General features: G+C 34.4%; 1 protein-coding gene and 1 non-coding gene across 2 annotated transcripts; both read left to right on the forward strand.

Annotated features, from left to right (window-relative positions):
• Positions 1-5,731: 5,731 nt before the first annotated feature.
• On the forward strand, positions 5,732-12,307 carry LOC130809335 (probable leucine-rich repeat receptor-like protein kinase At1g35710). The gene is made up of 11 exons (XM_057675061.1): positions 5,732-6,159; positions 6,975-7,122; positions 7,255-7,326; positions 7,421-7,492; positions 10,463-10,534; positions 10,617-10,760; positions 10,854-10,934; positions 11,020-11,091; positions 11,207-11,278; positions 11,807-11,878; positions 11,977-12,307. Exons 1-11 carry the CDS (start codon positions 6,069-6,071, stop codon positions 12,065-12,067), a joined length of 987 nt encoding a protein of 328 aa, XP_057531044.1. The 5' UTR covers positions 5,732-6,068; the 3' UTR covers positions 12,068-12,307.
• A 1,276-nt stretch (positions 12,308-13,583) lies between these two features.
• On the forward strand, positions 13,584-13,657 carry TRNAT-AGU (transfer RNA threonine (anticodon AGU)). Its single transcript has one exon. It is a non-coding gene; the product is annotated as a tRNA-Thr (tRNA).
• The last annotated feature ends 3,286 nt before the right edge of the window (positions 13,658-16,943 follow it).

Below are 16,943 nucleotides of genomic sequence, written 5' to 3' on the forward strand. Positions count from 1 at the left end.
TGTAACCCTCCTATGTATATTTTGATTCAATTGAATGAAGTAATCATGATTGACTTCTTTCTGTTCTGTTTCATTCTTGTTTGTTCCATAGTTTTTAACATGGTATCATAGCATTTTTGATTTCTTTAAAGAATCAGTGATCCTTTCGATCTTTTCTCCTCCATCTCCTATACTAAAATCTGCTCAACAACATGGTTAATCAAAACAACCAAAGTGTAGACCCTACTATGAATCCTTCATCAATGTATTTCTTGCACCCTTCTACTAGTAGTCAAAAATTGGTGAATATAGTCTTCTCAGGGAGAGGATTTGCCAATTGAAAAAGGGTTATGAAAATTGCCTTATCTGGAAAGAACAAAATGGATTTTGTTGATGGATCTTTACCTAGACCAACAAGTAGTTCATCATCTAAAGTATGGATTAGAGTAGATCATGTTGTAATGAGATGGATAATTGTTGTTTTGGAAGATTCAATAGCCAATAGTGTTTTGTCTTACAAGACTTCAAAGGCTATATGGGATGAATTGAGAGAAAGATACAGTCAAAGCTCAAATGCCCAGATGTTTTCCCTCCAAGAAGAGTTAAATGCTCTAGCGCATACTCCTGACATGAGTATTTCAGATTTTTTCACAAAGATTATAACCTTGTGGGATGAATTTGATGAGTTGAATCCTGTCCCATCTTGCACTTGTCCTACTGCAGTTTCTTGCACATGTGAGATTGCAAAGAAATGTTCTAAGATGCAGTAAAACATCAAAGTAATCAATTTCTTGATGAAACTTGATAAGAAGTACAAGTAGGTTAGCATTAATATACTTATGATGATTGAATTGCCAACCTTAGCACAAGCATATAGAATCCTGCTTCAAGAAGAAACACATCTACAACTTAGTAGCAGTGGGAAGGATTTGAATGAATCTCTAGCTTGTAGGGCAGAGAAACGTAAATTTGAAAGAAGTGGTTTCAAGAATGGAGGTGCTGACAACTATAAGTCTGAGAAACAATTTCTTTACTGTGAACATTGTAAAATCAATGGACACACTAAAGATAAGTGTTGGAAAATCATAGGCTACCCTACAAATCATAAAGCAAATACATGGAAAAGGGAGCAAAACAGAATTAGCAATGCAAATTCAGTCAGCACACTAGAAGAAAGGAAGGGATTGATTAATGCACAATTCACACAGGTGCAATATCAACAGATTCTTGATATGCTCAATAAGAAAGAACAAAAGGAAACTACAACACATGCCAACACAAGTCAAATGACAGGTACCTACTACGTTTCTGTATTAGATCTTAATTCTTGGGTGATTGATAGTGGGGCATCAGACCATATGTGTCATGATTTGAGTAAATTTAAAAGTTGTTCCTTAATGAAATCTAACAATCATGTAGTCATGGAAGTAAGGTAACAATAAAACATGTAGGTGATGTCCTTTTACAAAATGGAATTATGTTGCATAATGTCCTGTTTGTTCCACAGTTCAAGTATAATTTGTTGTCTGTAAAGAAACTCATCTCTAACATGAATTGCAAAATCATTTTCACCCCTAAAGAGTGTCTCATGCAGGAAACCTTGATGAAGAGGCCTTGGCCTCTTGGTAAAGAAAAAGATGGCCTATATGTGTTGGAAGAAAAAACAAGGGATATTAAGACTGTTGCAGATAAAACAGTAAGCAAGCAAGTAGTGTCTTCTATTTCAAGAAGCCTACAAGCAAAAATTTCTACAAATCAAGGTGTCAATAAAGCCAAATTATGGCACTTAAGGATGGGGCATCTACCCATTCAGAAAATGAAGATTGTTCTACCTGATTTGAATGAAAGGCTAATAAAAGATTCAATGATCTGTACAATCTGTCCTATGGCAAAACAAACCAGGGCTAGATATCCTAAGTTATGCATCAAAACTAAATGCCCTTTAGAGATGCTTCACATTGATGTCTGGGGACCTTTTAGATATGCTATTAAGTTGAATTGTACAATGTTCATAACAATTGTAGATGACTTTAGCATAATTTGTTGGATATTTCTCATTAATAAAAAAGCAGAGTTTACTAAAAAAATTTCTCAATTTGTGGCACATGTTGAAAGACAGCTAGTACTAAAAGTTAAATGTGTTAGGACTGATAATGCACCTGAGTTAACCAAAGGTGAAGCTCGGCTTTTCTACCTAAACAAAGGTATTCAATAACAATCAAGTTGTATAGATACACTAAAATGGGGTTGTGGAAGAAAACAAAGACATATATTAGAAACAGCAAGATCACTTCTGTTTCAATCTAATCTTCCCATGTAATTTTGGGGAGATAGGGTGCAATGTCCTGTGCACTTAATCAATAGAATGCCATTGGCAGCTATAAATGAGGAAACACCCTTTTGAAAAATTCTATTGTATAAAGCCAAATTATGATCACCAAAAGGTCATTGGGTGTTTGTGTTATGCAAGCTCTCTCAAAAAAGATAGACACAAATTTCTACCTAAGGCATAACATTTAAAGTAATTTTTTTTTACCTACTGACAACACTAATGTTCACAGTCACAACAATATTGATGAACATAGTCAACAGTATGAAATGTATCCCTATTCAAATATTCCAGACATGGATTTTACCCATGGAGTTTATGAGCCTATGGAAGATGTTAACACAACATTTAGTCCAGCAGAAACATCAGAAGAAGAATTAGAATGCAACATTGATCATAACATTGCACCTGATACAAATAATACAAGAAGATCTCAAAGGATTAGTAGACCACCTGCACACCTAGTAGACTATCATTGTAGCACTAGCAAACACTGGTGTGGTATTGTAGAGTCTAAAGACTCGAGAGAATCTTACTCATAACATCACAAACATAACCTCCATCATGAGCCTAAAAACTATAAGGAAGCCACAAAAGATCCATCATGGCAAGATGCTATGAACAAAGAGATTAAAGCTTTAGAAGAAAATGAAACTTGGAAACTAGTTACCTCACCCATTGGAAAGAAAGCTATATGGTTTAAATGGGTCTTCAAAGTCAAGTATAAATTAGATGGAACCCTTGAAAGGTATAAAGCAAGGTTGGTTGCAAAAGGGTACAACCAAAAGTTTAGAACATATTATGAAGAAGCTTTCTCCCCTGTGGTAAAAATGGCCACCATTAGATGCTTGATTGCAGTTGCATCAAACAAAAATTGGCCTTTATGGCAACTTGATGTAAACAATGCTTTCCTATATGGAGAGCTCAAAGAAGAAGTTTACATGCAACCACCACCACGATACACCAAAGCTAAGGACATGGTTTACAAACTAAGAAAATCAATATATGGTCTAAAACAGGCTTCCAAGCAATGGTTTGCCAAACTAACCCAAAAGCTAACTGATCATGGGTATTCCCTATCAAAGAATGATTATTCTTTGTTCATTTAGAAACAAGAACACAAAATAACTATCATAGCCATATATGTGGATGACATTATATATTAACTGGGAATGATGATAAAGAGATGGAAGAAACAAAATCATACCTACATAATTCTTTTAGTATAAAAGACTTAGGTAGGCTACATTCCTTCTTAGGTATAGAAGTCAACTACCTGCTAGATGGTGTTGATTTATCTCAAAACAAGTTCACTAAGGAACTTCTAAAAGATACTGATTTCAATAGAACAAAAAAGACCTTAACACCTCTACCAATGAATTTAAAAATTTTTGCTCAAGAAGGTTTTTTACTTGACAACCCAACAACTTATAGGAGCTTAGTGGGTAAATTGAACTATTTAACAAACACCAGACCAGATTTGGCCTATGCAGTATAGACACTGAGTCAGTTCATGCAAACACCAAGGACTTCACATTGGAAAGCTTTATAATACACTTTATCCTATGTTTATAATACATGTGGGCAAGGGATTAAGCTATATGGGTCCAATAAGATCACTCTACAAGGTTTCTGTGATAGTGATTGGGGATCTTATATTGACTCCAGGAGATCAATCACTGGATACATTATGCTCTTAGGTAATTCCCCAATATCTTGGAAGTCAAAGAAACAAGGGACAATCTCTAAATCTAGCTCAAAGGCTGAGTATAAAGCCATGGTTTCAGCTGCAACAGAGGTAACATGGTTGGTCAGACTCCTTGAAGATTTGTAAATAAGAAACCTCAAACCTATCACTTTGAACTGTGATAGCCAATCAACCATCTACATAGCAAAAAATCCTGTCTTTCATGAAAGGCTCCAACACATAGAGATAGACTACCACTTTACAGGAGACAAGGTGTTAGAAGGACTTCTTCAACTATCCTACCTACCCACTAAACATCAACTAGCAGATGTTCTCACCAAAGTCCTACCATCAACTCAATTCAAAGTTTTATTAAACAAACTAGGAATGGTTGAAACCCATTCCAATTTGAAGGGGATGTTAAGAATAGGTGTATGAAATATGCTGCTCACAAGGATGGAAAAGGTTGTTGATTGTGTTTTTCTCTTATACATGATTACTGCTGGTTCAAATATCAAGTTGCTGATGCTATACCCTCCTGAAGACTACTGGTTCATGGCTCAAATCATCTGAAGTCAGCTATTGGATTGTTCTTTCTTGATATATATAGCTTAGTGTATATGCTAACTGTACATATATTCTTTACTCTACCTTTGTAAGCAATAGGGAGTCAGTTATAACAAACTAGAGTTACTTATAGCAGTATAGGTGGTCTGTTATATCTGCTATATATATTTGTAACCCTCCTTTATACATTTTGATTCAATTGAATGAAATAATCAAGATTTACTTCTTTCTGGTCTGTTTCATTCTTGTTTGTTCCATAGTTTTAAACACAAACAAACAATGGGTTTGTCATAATTGTCGTATATGTTGATGACTTATATAAGAACACCAAATGTAATAGAAGAAACCACAAATTGAATGATGAAGGAATTTGAGATGAAAGATCTCGAAAGAAAAAAACTTTGTCTTGATTTACAAATTGAACATCGAATATAAAGAGATTTCTACAAGGACAAAGCACAATCAATGGGTCGTCCATGATTGTTCGATCTTTAAAGGTTAACAAAGACCTTTTTTGTTCTCGAGAATAAGGTGAAAAAGTTTTGGTCACAAGACCAAAAATTGCATTCTTGGTAAATTTACTAGCACGATACAACACCGAACTCACAATAAGACATTGGAATGGAGTAACACTTACTTCGTTATATACGTGAAACAACTTATTTGGGGTTTTTTACCAAAAAATGGAAATTCTACTATGGTTGGATTTATTGATGTAGGATATTTATTTGATCCAATCAAAACAAAAACTCAATCATGCTATCTTTTTAGTTTTGAAAATACACCAATATTTCAAAGCTGTAATTCGCAAATTATTCCTATTATAATAATAATATTAATACTCCCTCCATTCTTTTAAGTTTGTCCACCTTACTATAACGAGTAATTTCAAAAGTTTGTCCACTTTAGAATACTTTTTATTTTTGAAAATCTTTTTTCCCTAATATACCCTCATTTCTCTCTCTCACTTCCTTATTTCTCTAGTATATTTACTCTCATTCATTTCTTTATTCTTTGAATTTTGTTTTATTTTAATTTTCTCTCATACTTTTAATATAATCATTACTTTACACCACTGTTTAATTAAAATAATATCTACTACAATAAAAAAAAGTTTTTTTTCTTAATAAATGTGAAAAATTCAAATTGAATAAACTTAAACGAGGAGTAATTAGCAAATGCTACTAGGAGTAAATAGTTTTCACTAACGTCAAAAATAGGAAAATATAAGGATCAAAAAACAATTCGAGGTATCGAGTAAAAGGTGAAGTTTATGAGTGATACTTCCTCAGATTCACTCTGCGCAGAGGGTGGAGAATAGCCACAGTTCACAGTTCACACCACACCGACAGTCTCACTCGGGATGGATTCGAAAAGGCAATAGCAATTTCATAAAATTGCCAATTTTTGGATAAGGATTTGGTATCATTCTCTAATTACTTGTAGCATTTCCTTAGATCTCATTGATCTACCGATACAAGTCTTAGGAATTTCATTGTCGTCGAAATGGGGAATCCCTCTCTTCCAATTTTGCTAATTACCCTTCTATGTCCTCTCCTCTTCAATGTCGCTTTCTGTAAAACCCTAAAACGTGATGGTAATCTCTCTCTCTTGTCGTTATTTTGATTCTGGTTTTTGATCTATAAATTGTTGTTGATTACTTTTGCTCGTTTATGATCATGAATGAATGATTTGTAGTTGTGGCTTGTTGAGTTAGAAAAGATCCCCTTATAATTGATCTATAATGTACGATCATCTAAATTTTGAAATGAAGGGCCTAAAGAGTTTGTCGTTATTGGTTAAGTAATGGCGAAATTGTGGTGGCGGGAATCGTTGTTACTATTTTCTAAGTATATGTTTGTGTAAGTGTCTCTTCATCTAAGGATTCCTATTCGAATTTATACGGGTGTGATTTAGTTTGTAGAAAGTTCTCCTTGATAGTTGGTAATTAAAAGAATGATTTTCAATACAGAATAATTGTTTTTTGATGTGCTTTCGATTTTTTTGAGCTAAGTGTTTGATGTTGATTTGGAGTTTCTGAAAGACCATGAATGGATTGATGAGGAAAAGAAAAATTAAAAGTATAAGGTGTATCTTTTGATGAGTATTTATAGGAAGAGGGATTACTGTCTCATTTTTGTATGCTTGCCCCAATGCTTAGGAATAGGTAGGTGGTTAGAACCTAGATATAAATCATATAATCTATGATCAATTTGATGATGAAAAGATTTTGTTAGTTTTAACCCTAGAATTATGAAGAGCACAATCTGCTAGAATTAGTCTTTTTTAGCATCTGAAAGGCATTGCTGTTAACTTCTTGAAGTATACTTGTGTCAAATTTGATTATTAGTTTTTGATGTTTTTGGTACTTTCTTATTGTTTGAATGACATTATAATTTACTTTTTTTACAGTTAAAGCATTGAATGAAATTAAGTCATCACTCGGATGGAGGGTTGTTTATTCATGGGTTGGTGATGATCCATGTGGAGATGGTGATTTGCCTGCTTGGTCTGGTGTAACATGCTCTGTTCAAGGGGATTATAGAGTTGTTACAGGATTGTATGTCCATTTTTCTCTCTCCTTATCGTTATTACCAGTTTCTAATAGTATGTTACATTTTCTTTTATCAGACTTTTTTATGTATAAAGCAACTATTTGTTGACGTGTTTCCATTGCTTCTTCAACTTGCAGAGAAGTCTATGCAGTGTCAATTGTTGGACCATTTCCCATTGCTGTGACTAATCTGTTGGATCTTCAAAGGCTGTAAGTGTGTTTAGTCTCGTAGTTAGGAGTTCGGCTTTCCTATATGTTGATGCCTTTGAGATCCTTGATCATCATGATCACACCTGCATGACAGGGACCTCCACAACAATAAATTGACAGGACCGATTCCACCTCAGATAGGAAGATTGAAGCGATTAAAAATTCTGTATGTTTTTATTTATCTTGTTTGATAACTCTTTCATTTTATTTCTTTCATTTTATGTTTTTGTAGATAGAAAAGTAAATATATTCTAATATATTGGGTTGGCTGCTTGAACCAAAATATCGATATGAACGACCATCAGTAACAAAGATTATGAAGAATTTATTTTCACTTCTCGTACAAGGAGATTTCGAGTTGGATTTTCCTCTATATTTACATTGTTAATAGAAGCAACTTTAGCTTAAATATCCCTCTGTAGCCTTATCTGCATGTTCTAGCCATTGACCATCATTCTTTAGATTGTAGTTCCTTTTGTTAACACGCCGCTGAAGATCATGAGCATTATCAAAGTGCTATGCGGTACTACTCATGAGAATCTTGTGGAGTGGTATGTGATCTGTGAACAACTATTCATGTTCACCCTTGATGGGCGGGTTTACTTTATTGTGAAAGGCTTTTGTTTAAGTAAAATAAAAACTGAAAATTGAAAGCAAACTTAGTGATGGTAGTGAGTCTATCAATTTAGATTTTGAACTTTATTGAAGGGAACAATTAGTATGTTAGGTATATCCTTCTGGCTATTGGAATGATTGTAGAAGATTTCTTCCATCCTATGAAGATATGATTGAATCATGGGGAAGTATCTTCAAAATGTCCTTTCCTATCGATTACATGTTCATCCTCCTTATTGGCTTCTCTTTATCACCTCTTGGTCAATTACTCCATTCGTCCCCTCTTTCTTTTTCCCGTTCTCTTCTTGTCACCTCTCTAATCTCAATTGTTTGCATTTCATCTTCCTTCCTCTGATTAGAGACTTGGATCCCTTATACCTCTTTTTCGTTTTCTCCCCATTCCTATTGAAAGGACTATTAATAATGGTTTAAAGCTAATTTTTAGTTGAAACACAATGTTAAATCAAATAACTAAAATTTTGAGTTGTGCTCATAATCAGACTATTAATAATGGTTTAAAGCTTAATTTAATTTTTTTTTTTAATTTTGGGCTTTTCACTAGTTTCAAATATTTTTTTCCATTCCAACGATGTAATTCACTTGAATTCTATATTAGAAATTAAATGACTATTCAAACAGACCGTTAAAAATTAGAAAATGTTTCTTGTAATCAAACAATTGCATCATCCCCTGCTGGATCAAAACTAAACTTCTATATCATCAACCCCAACAGACTATTGATAGGGTCCTCTTTCAATAATTTTCCAATTTAAAGAAGACTATCATCATTGATTGCCCTCCAAGATTTGATTTGATGCATTCTATTGTTATGGCTTTCGTCAGAGATGCCATCCTAATAATAGTGATAATCTGGTATGGGATTTCAAAAGGATGACTTTGGCATCTAGAACACTTTCAAGAGAGACTATATGTTCCTCTTTGACCTCTAGATACAACAGATCACTTGAAATGCTCCAAACCTGTCATGTTAGAATCCGATCATCAATATTCTGGCATAGTCTTTAAGTCTTTTCCCATCACTCATGCAGCGTGCTAACTTCATACTTTGCCTTTACGACAATGTGTTATGAACTGAGTTAGTGAAGACAGTAAATCTGGACAGATTATTAGAATTAGGAAATTGAGCATAATTCTTGCGTAAAACAGAATATTTATGAAAGTAATGATAGTATTCATTGAAGATTGGAATTGATACAAACGTAAGAGTATTTCAAGCATAATCCAAGTTCCTAATGTGTAGAACACAATTTGTAATTTCCAAAAGCATGAATAAACGCCCCCCTTGAGCTTATGTAGTACACAAATCGTATTTTGCTGACTGAGTTTTTCTTGCATACCAAACTCCTAACAGATTTATTCCCTAATATTTTCTTCCATGCTCTTCTTTTGTCAAAATTACTTAATTGCCCTCTTGAAAAGTCAAATGTAAGTGTGGTATGGGAGGCCATGTGCAGTGCATAACGCAATGTCACTGATGATTTCCTTATCATTGCAAAACTTCAGAGCCAATTCATCTTAGAGTTCTTCTTAATATGCTTTGTCCATTGGTCTACCATCTTCGGCGTTTCTTTTCTTTATCTGATTGCCATTTACAAATATTCTTGTGCTTGTGCTCCATTTTTTTCTTCTGACGAATCCTGGTAGACGTTAAGGAGTATGCCTATTTAATTAGTCCGTTTGTGGTTCTAATTGCTGTAGAAATGATAGTTGATGCTGGGATAGCTGTAGAGGTATTACTGTATGGCTGTGGAACTTAAGGGGTGTTTGTTAGAGGGAATTGGGTTGAGACTTTGGGGTTGAGACTTGGATTAAACAAAGTACCATGTTTGTTTATGGGGAATGGGCATGAGATTTTCAAGTCTCAACCCTCCAAGTCCCACCTTTTAATGTCTTAGGGAGTAGGAGAACATTGTGGTGAGACTTGGATTTGTAAGAAAATGACACTTCTGCCATATATGAAAGAAAAGGGCCAAAGATATAAAAGTAAGGGTAGGTAACTTTGTTACTATTTAATTATTTTCTTTTCCATTCTAAAATTTTATCAAACAAAGACTCAAGACAATTCTTAAAGTCTCATCCCAAGTCTCATCTCAAGTATCACATATAAGTCTCACAATTCCCGTTCCAATCTACCAAACATTTAGCTACTTAACAATATTCTATAGTGTAGTGACTTAGATTTGAGTCATTTGACTGTAATCCTACTGGTTAACAGCTCAAAGCTCTCAAGCAAGCATATTTGCTAGGTTAATGGGAGGGGATTTTTTCCTAATGAAAAGACAAAGAATATTGAGATATATTCTAGATCTTCAACCTTATTATTACTAACTTGAGGGTTCTCTTGCCCCCCCGCCTCCAAATTTAAAAATAATCTATGATATTCCTTTTTGGTCATCATATAGTGTAGAATAGACTAATCAAACTACACGGTAAAGACCTTGTGTACACTATTTTCAATATTCAACATCCATCACTTTAATTTGGTGTTTCTTCCTTCTAGGAATTTGCGATGGAATAAACTACAGGATGTCCTGCCCCCTGAAATAGGTGAACTGAAAAGTCTGACCCATCTGTAAGCAATCTTCACTGGCACTAGTTTCTGTGTTTATAGCTGCTTCAAGTATTTTTTCTGAGTGAATATTGTACTTCTGCAGATACTTGAGTTTCAATAGTTTCAAGGGGGAGATTCCCAGGGAATTGGCAAATCTTCCTGAACTGCGATATTTATATCTACATGAAAACCGTTTTGTTGGGCGCATTCCTGCAGAATTGGGCACTCTGCAGAATCTTCGGCATTTGTAAGTGCGCATTTTCCTTTTCTCTCAACTCTTTTTCTGGAGTAATGTTATTATAATTGTCAACATTTAAAAGTCATTATATCTGTTTTATAGGGATGTTGGTAACAATCACCTTGTGGGTACCATTCGTGAGCTTATTCGCATAGAAGGATGCTTTCCTGCCCTTCGTAATTTGTAAGCTACTCTATAGCAGGCTAGCAGCTACCGATATTGTTGCTTCTGTTGCTTACTCTACTAATTTTTTTGAACTGCTATCCAGATATTTGAATAATAACTATTTGACTGGCGGAATTCCGGCTCAGCTAGCAAATCTAACGAACTTGGAGATCTTGTAAGCAACCTTTTCCCCCCTGTATATAATGCATAGTTTATCTATTTTAAGCTGGGTTGATTTTTCCTTTTATCTTTAATTATGTGACAATTTTCATGGACCTTCTTTATCACAGGCATCTGTCCTACAATAAAATGACCGGAATTATACCATCTGCCCTTGCTCGTCTTCCTAGATTGACGTATCTGTAAGTCTTTCTAATTGCCAACTTACTCTTGTTGTGACGTTCTGAATCGTCTAAAAATTAAGGCACCTAGAAAAATGCAGCTTGTGTTGGTCCGATCTCCAAAAGTTGATGATATAACTAGAAGTAATTGTGACTACCCTGAAAATACAGAATATATTTTCTTGATGTTCGTTGCCCTGCAGGCATATCATGAATTGCCAAAATCACGAACTATAGAATTTGGGGATTCAAATATTTTACCTTGACTTCAGCTGGATCTGGATACACATTTGTTAGACTAGTACTATTTTTTCTTGGGTATTTTCAAACATTTTTTGAAGTGTAAAGCTTCAAGAATCCTCTTACTTGGGGTTGAGGGAATCTGAGCCCCTAACCTCATGGTCAGGGAAGGAAACTGTCAGCTGTGATACCTGAAAGAACTGTTCATATCTTTAGTTTGACCTTTTGATATGCTTATTTAAGAAACTTGTGATATATAATGATTGATTGCTCATTTTTTGTTCTGCTTATTTCTTATGCAAATTTCAGGTACTTAGATCACAATCAATTTAGCGGGAGAATTCCTGATGCATTCTACAAACACACGTTCCTAAAAGAAATGTGGGTTCTCTAAACCTCTCCATGTCCAATCTCAAAAAATGCTGTAATAAAAAAACCTACAACGCTGTAACCATTGGTTTTATTATGGTTTCGTGCAGGTACATCGAAAGCAATGCATTCAGACAAGGCGTAAACCCTATAGGTGTTCACAAAGTACTCGAAGTATCAGACACCGAGTTCTTGGTCTGAGTCAAACACCTTATTCTTTATATATTTACCACTCCCCCCCTCTCCCCTTCCTTAAAATGGAAAGAAATATAATATCGTTAACGCCCAAGTGTAGATGAAGAAAGTTGTACTTGCACTCCATGTTTGTAGGTAGAGAACCATAATTGTTATGTAAGAATGCTGGCTATAATTGGCTGGGAAGAGCAGTTTGTCATCATCAAACAAGTTATTAATTTTTGATACTAATTATTTTTCTAATTATATTAATGCTCAAAAACGTCTTTCATGTGAACTCAATATTACTTGGATAAATGGATGCATTGAAAAAGATTGATCCATTGATGATAATGAGTAGAAGTGTTCAAAATAAATTTAATGATCTAATATTTATTCGATCTTGTCAAAAATGGATTAATAATTATGCAATAACCAACATGAATATGAAATTTATTTGTAAATCTATCAGAAAAATCTGAGGTTTAATGATCTGAATGAACACTTATAAATACTTTTTCTTTCGTTATGCAAGAAATAATGAAGTTTTAGTATGTATAGGCTACGGCATATATAACATAAATCTATGTGTGATTCTATTATGAATTTCAATTATAATGGATATTTTATATTACATTTTCATTGGCAATTTACTACTTTTTTGTCTTTCTTTGTTTCAAGTTTTTTTTTTCAAGTTTGAGACAACAATGTTCATCATACTTTTTTATGTAGGGTTCTCACCTTTTAGGGTTAAAATTGATCGCTTTCTTTTGTCACTTCCTCTTAAGGGGGTAGGATATGAATTGTCTGTTACCTTCCCTACCCAAATTCTATTTTCAAGTGAGATATTGAAATGATGATGATGATGAAGGAGAAGGGATGGAACTTAAACATGACCTCGATTAAAATTGCACGCAATTTTTGGGGTTTTGGAAATTTTTTTTCCTCGCGGAATTGAGATAAAGGTTTAAAATTCCTTTTGATGCAATGTAGTTCGTTTGCACTAAAATTTTATGCACCCTAAAGTCCCAAATGCAAAAAACTTGATTTGAAGAAGTTTTTAGAGAGATTTAGGCAAATAATGAGTTTGAGCGAGTTTAGAGCATGTTTATGCAGGAGAGGGGTAAAATTAGATTTATGTTGTAAATAAATTGACTACACAATTGAAAATATGGTGATGAATAAGAAATAATTTACAATAATACTCCTACTCTTAAGTCTTATCCATTTCATTTCTGCTTCTTATACTAAACACTTTGAATTAAAATTGCAATAGTATTTCGTGTCAACGATCGATATCTTTATATATATATATATATATATATATATATATATATATATATATATATATATATATATATATATATATATATATATTTATTCATATATATATATATATATATATATATATATATATATATATATATATATATTTAAAAGTTCAATTATTTGTTTATTTTAGAAAGTATTTACAATGCATGTGTTGCGATTTGAGGGACCATACAAAGATGAGTTAGAAAAACTAAAAAATAGAACAACATGTGCTCTTGTAGCTCAGTTGGTTAGAGCACCCGTTTAGTAAGCGGGAGGTCTTGAGTTCGACTCTCAACAAGAGCATTTTGTTTTACACATCCATTTACCATGTATTTTGTTAGACTTGGTTAAACTTTTCAAAACATCTCCAATTCCTGTACCGATTAGCCTTCATGTCAATGTAACATAACTCTTCTAGAGCGGGAAGATAGAGCAAACCATCTATTTAGTATTGCATTTCATTCATAATGGGTTTTTTAATGATGAAAATATTAAAGATTTATTTAAGTTAAACTATAAATAAATATTGTATTGTAGTTGGAGGCTTGTGAAAAGTTGAATAACTCTCAGTTTACGATTTATCAGTTTAGGATTTAATATGTTTTTTTACTTTTTTATTAATCACAGAGAATTAGTCCTTATAAAGGACATTAGTTGCCAATGTTACAGAGATTCAAATCCCTAATATTCTCCTAATTATCTCCTAAAATATTTAATATACATAAATAAATATACTGATTTTATTCTAATTTTATTCTTTCCTTCACTCCCCCTCAAGTTGGGTGGTGGGATTGCAAACTCCCAACTTGCATAGTGTCTCTTGAAATTGTTCCGTCCTAACAGCCTTTGTTTGAATATCTGCATGTTGCTTTTGGATTTGACATGCGGAATATGGATAATTTTTTTTTCAAGTTTTTCCTTTATGAAGTGTAGAACGACTTCTACATGTTTTGTTCTGTCATGTTGGACTGGATTCTCTTATATGCTAATTGCAGCTTTATTATCACAATTTAGTTCACAACTGCTCTATTCGAATTCGAGTTCAGTGAGTAACTTTCGAATCTATAGGACCTCTATGATTCCCTTAGCTATTCCTCGAAACTCAGCTTTTACACTGGATAAGGACACTTTTTGTTTCTTACTTTTCCATGTTACCAGATTTTCTCCCACAAAAGTAAAGTATCCTGAAGTCGATTTCCTCTCATCTCTATCACCTGCCCAATTGGCATCTATGTAAGCCTGTAAATCAAGATGTCCGTTTCTTTGGAAAACTATACCCCTTCCTGGTGTGCCCTTGAGATATCTTAGAATTCTGTTAACAGCTTCCATATGCCGGGTCTGTGGTTGATGCATGAACTTGCTTACAATCCCAACAGCATAAGCAATATCTGGACGAGTATATGAGAGGTAGATTAGCTTTCCCACCAGTTTTTTATATTGTTCTCGATTAGCTGCTCCATCCCCTTCTAAGGTTTGCAGGCCATGGTTAACCACGATCGGAGTATCTGCTGGTTTACAATCTAGCATTCCTATTTCAACAAGAAGATCCATGACATATTTTCTTTGGAAAATAAGTATCCCTTCATTTGATCTGAGCACTTCGATCCCCAGAAAGTACTTAAGTCTTCCCAGATCTTTCATCTCAAATTCTTTAAACAATGTTTCCTTTAATGCCTGTATCTCAGCATTGCCATTGCCTGTAATAATCATGTCATCTACATAAATGATAAGGCATGTTATTCATTCTCCTCTCTTCTTCAAGAAAAGCGTGTGGTCTGAATTGCTCTGGTGGTAGCCAAACTTCTTCATTGCTAGAGTGAATCTGCCAAACCACGCCCTGGGAGATTGCTTTAAGCCATATAGAGCCCTTTTTAACTTACACCCGTCAGTTTCAATGAAGTCCCCTGAAAACCCTGGTGGAGCTTGCAGATATTCCTCCTCTTGTATTTCCCCATGTAAGAAGACATTTTTACGTCGAACTGGTGTAGGGGCCAGTCTCTATTTGCTGCAATTGAGAAGAGTACTCTGATTGTGTCAATCTTTGCTATTGGTGAGAATGTTTCAGAGTAATCTATCCCATATGTTTGGGTGTACCCCTTTGCAACCAGGCGAGCTTTGTACCTTTCTATCGTTCCGTCGCTCTTGTGTTTAATTGTGAACGCCCATTTGCAGCCTACTGCCTTCTTTTCTTTTGGGATTCTGCATTCTCCCATGTTTGGTTTTTGATTAGGGCTCTGATTTTGCCTGTCATTATCTCTCTTCTAGAGATCTCCCTTCGAATGGAGGCATATGCCTCTTCAACTGATGTTAGAGGTGTTTTGTTGAGGATATCTTTGCGATCTTTGTCGTATACCTCGTTGATGACAATTTTTGTCTTTGTGAGATTTCATTGTAAATGGTGATATCCTCAACATGTTTCATCGTGTTTGGAACCCGTCTGTCAATCTCTTTCTAGATGGCGATCATTTTCCAATAACATACTTCAATTGAATCTGCACCTTGTCTCAATGAGTTTGCTTTGACGGTTAGGTCATAGATTTGTAGACCATCATGCCCACTGTTGTATAAGGATTCGATTCCTTGCCATAGATCTCTAACTGTTGGATAGTTGAGAAATTGATTGACTAGTTCGGTCTCAATATTCTCGATAATCCACGAAATCACAATTGCATCTTGTTGTGTCCACTTTCGGTGTTCTGGTTCATTCTGTGAAGGTGGGGAAGCGATGATGTGATGAGCTTGCCTCGCCCACTTATGGCTAAATACATCATTTTGGACCACTTTGTGTAATTTTGGTTGTTGAGCTTTTCGGTGAGGTTAATGGTTTGGGTTGATCCGCTCTCTTGGCTGAATCTATTTGTGGTTGTGAGTTGTTGCAGGATGGTCAATAATTGATTCATAGTGGCTGGTTGTTCAATGATTTCTGTGTTGGTTTGATGATCACTAGTTTCAGACATTTTCAGATAAGGTAAAGGTAGATGATGAAGCTAAAAAAACGGTAGGGTCCCTTGAACCACCATTGGCTCTGATACCATGAAGAGTTGAATAACTCTCAGTTTAGGGTTTATCAGTTTAGGGTTTAATTTGTGTTTTCTTACTCTTTTATTAATTACAGAGAATTGGTCGTTATAAAGGACATTAGTTGCCAATTTTACAGAGATTCAAATCCCTTATATTCTCCTAATTATCTCCTAAAAAATTTACTATACATAAATAAATATACTGATTTTATTCTAATTTTATAAAATAGTATTTTTAATTCTTACTGGGCGCAGGTATCAAATAAGGGTTTCTTGATTGTGTGCATCCTCTTTACTCCCTTTTTGAGGGGAACAAGTATAGTTTATCTGCCTCTTTTAGGAAAAAAAACCTCCTACCTGAACCCTGCCTTGTGCGGGATAATGGAAGGGTCCTTTACCATTCCTTTAGTATTTTCAATAGAAGTTATGATGTAAACAAACAACTAAACATTTCATTACCCAATCCCATTAAGTGGCTTCCACCTAGGGTCAAATATGGTAGTCGAATGTATTCAATCTTACCCAGTTACCCGTGTTGTTATAAAATTAACAAAAAGATTGTTCCCAAA

This window comes from Amaranthus tricolor, chromosome 3 (genome assembly GCF_026212465.1).
Source record: "Amaranthus tricolor cultivar Red isolate AtriRed21 chromosome 3, ASM2621246v1, whole genome shotgun sequence".
Lineage (NCBI taxonomy): Eukaryota > Viridiplantae > Streptophyta > Magnoliopsida > Caryophyllales > Amaranthaceae > Amaranthus > Amaranthus tricolor.

Bases quoted from the DNA above. Each gene is read 5' to 3' on its own strand.
- LOC130809335 (XM_057675061.1), top strand. From the start codon at position 6,069: ATGGGGAATCCCTCTCTTCCAATTTTGCTAATTACCCTTCTATGTCCT. The intron at 11,092-11,206 runs GTAAGCAACCTT...TCTTTATCACAG, and splicing joins CTAACGAACTTGGAGATCTT to GCATCTGTCCTACAATAAAA. The intron at 11,879-11,976 runs GTGGGTTCTCTA...GGTTTCGTGCAG, and splicing joins CACACGTTCCTAAAAGAAAT to GTACATCGAAAGCAATGCAT.